The sequence below is a fragment of the Elephantulus edwardii genome, unplaced genomic scaffold, assembly GCF_000299155.1.
Source record: "Elephantulus edwardii isolate Elephantulus edwardi_28Jun2011 unplaced genomic scaffold, EleEdw1.0 scaffold00030, whole genome shotgun sequence".
Taxonomy (NCBI): Eukaryota; Metazoa; Chordata; class Mammalia; order Macroscelidea; family Macroscelididae; genus Elephantulus; species Elephantulus edwardii.
The window spans coordinates 17,724,661-17,733,097 of record NW_006399780.1 but is presented as its reverse complement, the minus strand read 5'-3'; the positions used below and the strand labels follow the sequence as shown (position 1 = coordinate 17,733,097).

At 47.9% G+C, this 8,437-nt stretch overlaps 1 protein-coding gene across 1 annotated transcript in view; it reads left to right on the top strand.

Annotated features, from left to right (window-relative positions):
- The first annotated feature begins 3,237 nt into the window (after positions 1-3,237).
- Positions 3,238-8,437, top strand: part of KRT78 (keratin 78) — an 8,624-nt gene continuing 3,424 nt past the window's right edge. The window contains exons 1-6 of the mRNA XM_006883874.1: positions 3,238-3,603; positions 3,962-4,176; positions 5,113-5,173; positions 5,615-5,710; positions 7,548-7,712; positions 7,992-8,117. Coding sequence (XP_006883936.1) covers positions 3,238-3,603; positions 3,962-4,176; positions 5,113-5,173; positions 5,615-5,710; positions 7,548-7,712; positions 7,992-8,117 — 1,029 coding nt within the window. The remainder of the gene's footprint in view (positions 3,604-3,961; positions 4,177-5,112; positions 5,174-5,614; positions 5,711-7,547; positions 7,713-7,991; positions 8,118-8,437) is intronic.

Genomic DNA, 8,437 nt, shown 5'->3' with positions numbered 1-8,437 from the left:
TGGTCCCTACTAACAACGTACCCAAAGCACGTGAGATGAAGGTACACCCTCCTTGCCACTAAGAAGTACCCCAGTTGCACTTTTTCCAAAAGTTTCTTCTTTTGGCAGTCCATGAAATCTTTAACTCCACAACTCAAAGGCATTGCTATTTATCAATGCCTGGTGTTTGCCAGGATGTGTCCACTTGCCGTAACTTGTGGTCACTGTGAAGCTGACACTGTGACACTGGTGTGTCAAATGCGATAACGGTTAGCCATGGTGGACAGTATTTTTTTTTTTTTTTTTGTGGACAGTATTTGGTGGCGCTCCCTGGTTAAATAAGCTTGGAAGTAGGAGTGGCATCCACTTCCGTAATAGCTTGCTTCTGGAAACCCTATGAACCTGGAGAAAGGATTAAAGTCGTGCAAGTGTCAAGGACTTTCGTTCATAGAGTGGCTATGAGTCACCTACGACTTGAAGGCACTTAACATAGAGACCAGTTGGCCTAGTGGACCGAAAGCAATGCTACCAAGCCAAAGGTGGGTGACTCTAATCCGCAGCCCTAAGGCCTATTTTTCATTGTTTTTGTTCAAACAGTGTCCTAGGTTGTATCGCCCTGGTGTGTCCACTTGCCGTACAGAGATAACTTGTGGTCACTGTGAAGCTGAACACTGTGACACTGGTGTGTCAAATGCAATAACAGTTACCCATGGTGGACAGTGTTTGGTGGAGTTCCCTGGTTGAAACAAGCTTGGAAGCAGGAGTGGCATCCACTTCCCTAATAGCTTGCCTCCGGAAACCCTTTGAACCTGAAGAAAGGATGAAAGTCATGCAAGTGTCGAGGACTTTCATTCATAGGGTCGCTATGAGTCACCTATGACTCGACGGCACTTAACAACAACAACAACAACAACAACAACAACAACAACAACAACAACAACAGTGTTTGCCAGAGGGAGCTCTGGTAGCCTAGTGGCAAGAAGCTGCACTACAATCCCAAAGACGTGTGGTTTGAGGCCACCAGCTGCTGTGCTGGAGAAGGATGGGCAGTCTCTTCCTGTGTGATTAACAGCTTCTGAAAACCTGCCAGAGGGTCAGCTACGGGTTGGTTCCAACTCTATGGTACACAATGATGATGATGACGACGACGACGACAACAACAACAACAAAGTATGTGCCAGATCAAGCTGAATACAGTGGAGAACATAGATCTCAAAGCATTATGATCAAAGGTTGGGTGTGTTTGTCTTGACAAGTATGAAGGGTAAGCATGTGGAAGAAGGGGGCAATTCACTTCGGGCTGCTCCACGGGGCAGCGAGCTGAGCTGGGTGGGGGTTCTGGTTCCAGTCCTGATAAAATGTGTGGGTGGCTTTAAGCAAGTCACACAGATCTCAGAGTTGGGTCAGAGCAGGCTTATAGGCCATCTGGTGCAACCTCTTAGGTTACCCAAGGATGCAGTCTCTACAATGGGCCTCACCACACCCTATATGCACTTAGAGTTCTTAAGGGTAAAAAAAAGACTTGGACCAGATGACCTTGCAGTTTCCTTCTGACTCTAATCTTCTAGAATCACAATTGTGAGGAGGTTTGTGGATGTGGATCTGATTCCATCACAAGTGTGGCCTCTCTCCTCCATCCTTCATACTGGAAGAGAGGGACATTAGAAATCTTTCTCAGAACTCTTCCTAAAACACATTCAAGGAGCTCAGAAAGATGGTACAAAACTTTGCTTCTGTAAAACAGTCCATAGGATTTGGGCTTGGAGATGATTCTCAACATACTTCTCAGCTCCTTTTTATAGACTCCAGGATTGCTCTGCTTCCTGGCCTGGGTGTACCTTCCTGGCTCTTTTGTCTCTCTCTCCTTTCCTCATCTGGCCCCTCATGTCCTTGAGGTCATCTATGGTTCAGTTCCCTTTTGGTTTGTTGCCGGATGGGGTTAAAGGAAGGAGGAAGGGGCTTCTAATCCTTTTGAGTGAAGGGAAACATGCACAGTTGTCTGGGCTGGGGTGAGAGATCTACCAAGATTGTTCACATTACTGAGACTAACTTCCTCATAGCATATCTTTTGAATGTTTATTATTCTTGTCTCTGTTTTTGCTTTGAAGGACATTATCAAAGGGTCCTTCCCTCAATATCTTAACTTCAGCATACACTGGGCTCTAGACAAGGATGGAGCTCAGATAAATGGCCTTCTTGCCACCTAAAGAAGAAGTTTAGAAATGACTAAAAATCAGAGCCGTCCAACTCTTCTGACTGCAGTGCAGGAGGTGCTGGGTGTCTTCCTCCCAGGAGGCCTGCTTGGGTGAGAGGATACAAACCACACCATTAACCATAGTGTGCCCCTCCACTTCCCACCCTCAGCCAAGAAGCAATCCCGTGTGGAGAGCCCCAAGTTCTCTATTCTTTTTCGCAGCCCTCTAATAGAACATTTTCCTAAATAAACATCTTATTTCCAAGCCGATGTATCTCTGGTTTGTCACCAAGTAAATGAAGGTGGATGGGCCTGGATCTGCGTGTCTGTGGAAAGAACTGGCCTCAAAGGCTCCGTCTTGGGCCATCCTGGATGGAGAGCCTGGTGTGATTGGGGTGGTGCCTCATGTATGATTGCTGGGCTGGGTTAGAGGAGGGACTTTGACAACCTATTTTTCAGTTTCATTTCCAAATACTGGAGTGTCATTTAGTCAATGATGACAATAACAGCTCCTTTGACCTTCTGATTTTTGCAAAAGGCTTTCCTTCACCAACTTTCCCGGACAGCTTCTCCTGTGACAAGCCTCATTCTTCTCTATCCAGGATCACCAGGGGGATTCTGATCCTCTGAGACTCCTCTATTTCCTTTTCTCCTCAAACATGCATCTCTGTCCCAATCTTTTCCTCCAGGAAGCATTCCTTAAATGATCCCTGGCTTTACGCAGGGTCATCCCTTCCATTTCCTGCACTGACATGCTGGTATCTGGCTATTTCCTTGTCCCCAGGGCATGCTCTAACTCTCCTATCTGGGAGCCTCAAGACACAGTCTGGATCTCCTTCTGTGGGCTTTGCACGTGCCTGGGAGGCCTTCGAGGGCAGGAGTGTGTGTCAGGATAGGTCAACTGGAGCCGAGTGTCAGACACAGTCAGGCCAAGAGCATCTTGCTCTCAGAGGCCCAGCCCAAGTAAGGGAGGGGATAAAAGTCTCGTGCCGAGGCCCCGGGGCAGGAACTCACATACCTTGGAAATCTGTCTGTGTACAGCTGCGTGACCATCAGCCTCTGCCATGTCTCTCTCCCCATGCCGAGCCCAGAGGGGCTTCAGTTCTCGCTCAGCCTGTTCTGCTCACTCAGGGGGCCGGAACTGGGGCAGCTTCAGTAGCAGGAGCCTTAGTCCCTTTGGGAGGTCCCGAGGGGCCTCCAGAGGGAGCATCTGGGGGTCAGGAAGAAGGCTCGGGATGCAGTTTGGAGAGGGGAAAGGTGGTCCTGGCCTTTCCCTGTGCCCTCCGGGGGGCATCCAAGAAGTGACCATCAACCAAAACCTGCTGACACCGTTGAAGATTGAGATTGACCCCCAATTCCAGGTGGTACGGACCCAGGAGACCCAAGAAATCAGAACCCTCAACAACCAGTTTGCTTCCTTCATTGACAAGGTGAGGTTCAAATCTCTGTTTCTGTACTTCTCTCAGAGAAGCTGCTCGTGAGAGACTTGCATGACTTCCTCTACCTCTTTTCTGCTCACCCTGTGGTCTAAGTGGAGCCTTTTTGGTTGTGCTGAGGTCCTGTTTTGTGCTTGGAGCTCTGGCTAATTGGCATTGCTCCTGCAAATCTCTTTGATGTGCTCAAGTCTCATGGTAGACATGAGGCACCACCTCCTCAACCCTGGGCCAGGCTGAGTAGGGAGGCAGGAAAAAGGTGGCTGACTGGAGGGTCTCCCTGTGGCTTTAATTTTTAGAGAATCTACTCAGGAAATACTGTATGAATCTCAAGAGCCTGCTGCTTGGCTTGCAGGTGCGGTTCCTGGAGCAGCAGAACAAGGTGCTAGAGACCAAGTGGCACTTGCTCCAACAGCAAGGAGGGCATGTCAGCCCCCAAGGCCTGGACCCTTTCTTTGAGGACTTCCTGGCCCATCTCAGGAAGCAGCTGGAAATGCTCCAGAGAGAACGAGGGTCTCTGGACGCTGAGCTGAAAACCTGTCAGGACCAGGAGGAGGAGTTCAAGGCCAAGTAGGCAAAGCCGAGTTTCCAGCATTTTGCCATGGGGCCTGGGCGGCATCTGGGAGGACTCAGATGAGGGCTGTCATCCAGAGAAGGTCTCTCCAGACCTGGAAAGCCTTGGAGGAAGACCAAGGAGACTGTTTCCATTGGGCTGCTGTGTGGTGTGGTTCTAACAGACCTCTGCTCTGAGGGCCCCTGTTTCTCATCAAGCCTGGGAAGGGCTTATTTCAACAATGCCTTGGTGGGTTTTTTCTCAAGAAATTCCTGTTCAGCAGGCTGTGGGCCAGTGTGACTCAGATGTTCTCTGGTCTCAGTACTGGAAGGAAATCAATTTAGTGGGACCATCCCCAGGCCAATGGCATGATTCACAGCTGGGCTGTGGTTCTGAGCTCCTTCTAGGTCACCTGGTGGTGTGGAGAGAGTCTTAGAATAAGAAAAAGTTTGAGTTTGGGCAACTAATAGGAAGGAGCAGCTGTTTAACCTCTCAGCCTCAGTTTTCATTATGTTGCCTACTCTTGTTACCTTCTACCGCCAAAGGGAGGATGGTCATGGACAAGAGCCTAAGGCTGATATAAGAGACCTGAATTTTAGGTCTTCTTTGGCTCCACAATCATTTACAGGATCTTGATCAAGTCATGGAAACTACTCTGATAAAACTCTGTCTACTTTAGATAGAGGATGTGAGTAGCAAGCAAGAACAGGTGCTTTGTAAATGTTGACATAAACAGACCAATTGTCATCCAGGGAGATAGAAGGAATGTTCGGCAGAGGGACGTTGCTAGAATGCAGGGAGAGATTCCTTCTTGGAGAGATAAGAGGGGGCTGGTGGTGTGTGTCCTTTTTTTGGAGTACCTATAGGAAAGGGTGACTTCTGAGAGGTCTTGCATGGAGGCAGGACATGTGAGCTCAGCACCTCAGGCTGGCTTTTTTCTCCTCATTTGGCAGGTATGAACGAGAGGCTCACACACGGGCCACGGTTGAGAATGACTTTGTGGTCCTCAAAAAGGTAAGAGTGGGGATCTGCATTCCCTCTAATGCTGAGCACCCACAGTGAGTGCACAATGTTCAGGCCCAGGCTCGGAGGAGGAGGATGATGCAGAGAGTGAGGAAGACTCTGCAGGGAATTCCCATGAAAATAGACCTTTACCCAGAGCACACATCCCTTGTCTACCCAGACAAGCTTAGTTGAGAGATGAAGGGATGAGCTCTGGGTGTTGCTTTGGGAGAGGTGGAGAGATAGAGGAGGAAGAACTGGTTGGATTTCTCAAGGAGACTTCCTGAAGTTGGGAGGAGTGCTGAATCAGGGAAAGGAGAGTAGGGCTGGAGGAGTGTGTCTTTATGATGACAAGTGTATGGGGAAGAGAGTGAACAGAATTCCTAAGCCAGGAAGCAGGGACCACCAGGTGGAGGAGGAGGGGATACATGGTATCTGTCTCTTTGTCCCTAGGATGTGGATGCCGTCTTCCTGAGCAAGATGGAGTTGGAAAGCAGGATGGAGGCTCTGCGAGAGTACATCTGCTTCTTGAAGCGTCTGTATCAAGAAGTGAGGATCTGCTGAGGGCAGGGAGGGTTGAGAGGAGAGGGTCTGGGTGGGGGGGATTCCTGGTCACCAAGATGAGATGCTAGCCTGCACGTTATGCTTTATTATGGTGATTTAGATTCCTTTCCAGTCCTCAAGTGAGCTCTGGTGGCCTAGTGGGTAAGGAGTTCCAATCTACCAGTTGCTCCACAAGAGAGAGATGGACAAACTCCTTCTGTGCAATTTACAGCCTGAGAACCCATTGGAGGGTCAACTATGAGCTAATTATAATTTGATGGCAATGAGAGAGAATGAGAGTTAGCAGTCATCAGCAGTTTCTGAATGCTTACCCTGTGAATGGTTAGTGCACTCAACTTCTAACCAAAAGGCTGGAGATTCGAGTCCACTCAGAGGTGTCTCAAAAGAAAGGCAAACAAGCATTGAAAACCTTACAAAGCACAGTTATACCTTGACACACATGGGTTCACCATGAGCCTGGGCCAACTAGACTAGCTGCTGGTTACTATGTGGATAGCTAGGTCCTAGGGAGCCATCGGTTGATAACCAGACAACAACCATGAAGCTCACTTTCTATTGGGGAATAGGCAATAAACAACAGAAATAATAAATAAGTACATTTTAGAATATGCTAGAAGGATTCTTCCCACTGGGCAGATTGGCAGCATAGTGATACATGGTGAAGGCATTGAGTTTGTTAACAGCTTTAGTTGCTTGGCTCCACAATCAACACTCTTGGTCCAGCAGCCAGGAAATGAAAAGATGTATTTCATTGGGAAAGTCTGTTGTCGGAGGCCTCTCCAGAGTACTGAAGCAAGTACTTAGTCTGGAGACTAAGGTTTGCCTGATCCAGGCCATAGTCTTTGCAATTACTTCCTATGCATTGGAAAGCTGGACAACGACTAAAGATGATAGAAGGAGAATTGATGCCTTTGAGCTTTGATGCTGGAGAAGAGTATTGAATATACTATGGACTGCCAGAACAAACAGGTTTGTCCTAGAGAGGGTGAGAGCAGGCTGTTCCTTGGAGGCAAGGATTCTGAAGCTTCGTCTGAAATACTTTGGACATGTTTCAAGGCGGGATCAGTCCTCGGAGAGGGACGTCATGCTTGGGAGGGTAGAGGCACAGCGCAAGAGAGGAAGACCCTCGATGAAGATGGATTGATTCAGTCACTGGGATAATGGGGGTAGGTGTGTCAGAGACAATAAGATTGGCACAGAATAGAGCAGGGTTTAGGGCTGTTGTGCATAAGGTCATTATGAGTTGCAGGTGACTCAACGGCACATAATAATAACAACAGCAAAGAAGGTGCCAAAGGCTATGGGAAAAAGAAAAATTAAACCAAGAAAAGAAGAATTGAAAGTAGGAGAGGGACATAGGATGGTGACAATTTTTTAAAAAGGTGGTCAGGACAGAGCCTTCTTCAGAAGGCAAAATTTGAGTAAAGATTTGAAGGAGAGGAGGAAGCGAGCAACCGAGGTGGGTTATTTGGGGATTCAAGACAGAGGGAAGAGCTACTTCAAGGTCACTGATGTGACTAGTAACTTTGAGGAAATGCAAAGACTGGGGCAATGGGAGTGGAAGGTGGGGAAAAGATTGTTATATGAATTCAGAGAGTAATGGTGACCAGCTCATAAAAGACATTGAAGCCTTTGATGTTGAAGTTCAATGCTTTTCAGAGACCACTTGCTATAAGTCTCCCTTCCAGATGAGGAACCCCATAGAGGATGGGATGCTAAATGAAACCCAGAGTGAAAACTGTCTACCCCCTGCCCCTGATATCCTTCTCATCTTCTTGGGGCTCCCAGGGGGCTGTCGACACTGATTCAATCTTCCCTGCAGGAGCTGAGCCAATTCCAGACCCAGGTCAGTGACACATCTGTGGTGTTATCCATGGACAACAACCGCTGCCTGGACTTCAGTGACATCATCGCCGAGGTCCGAGCCCGGTATGAGGAGATCACTCAGACCAGCAAAGCTGAGGCCGAGGCTCTGTACCAGACCAAGGTGTGGAGACTGGGGGTAGCACTGTGCTGGAATAGCTTGGTCTCCACACCCCTGCCTCATGTGGACATCCGCGGCTGTCCTCTTGGGGCAGTCCCTGAAAGCCACACAAGGAAGCCCTGTGAAGAAGTTTAGGCTTCTGCAAGCTTATCCCTTTATTTTCTGGTATTTGGTCCAAATTGAGAATGCAAGGAAGAGAGGAGAGCATGATGCCTTCCATAGTTTTGGGGTTAAAAGTGTGGATTCTGTCATATAACAGGGCCACCTGTACTCCTTTCTCAGTACCACAAGCTTCAGGAGTCTGTCCAGCTTCATGGAGACAGCATGAAGGAAACCAAAGCCCAGATCTCCCAGCTGAACCATGAGATTGAGAGACTGCAGGGTCAGATTGGGAACCTGAAGAAGCAGGTAAGATCCCAAAGTGCTCTTGACCCTCTTCTCTTATCATCATAATCCTTAGTCCTTCAACTCCATCTATAATTCCTATTTTCTCTCTCTGGCTCTTCAATCACCACTGGTTTTAGGTTGAAAAAAGTAGTCACTGGCTGGAGATCTGGATAACTTGGGGTGGAGAGAACCTCAGGCTCCATTTAGGATAAATTCAGTCTTCCTTCTAGAAATTTTAGCATGCATATTTTTTTAAAAAGAAAACTTTTATTTTATACTGGTTTATTTACAAAGTTCATATATACTGTTTTCCACACCAGATCTTTCCCATTTCTTTTTTT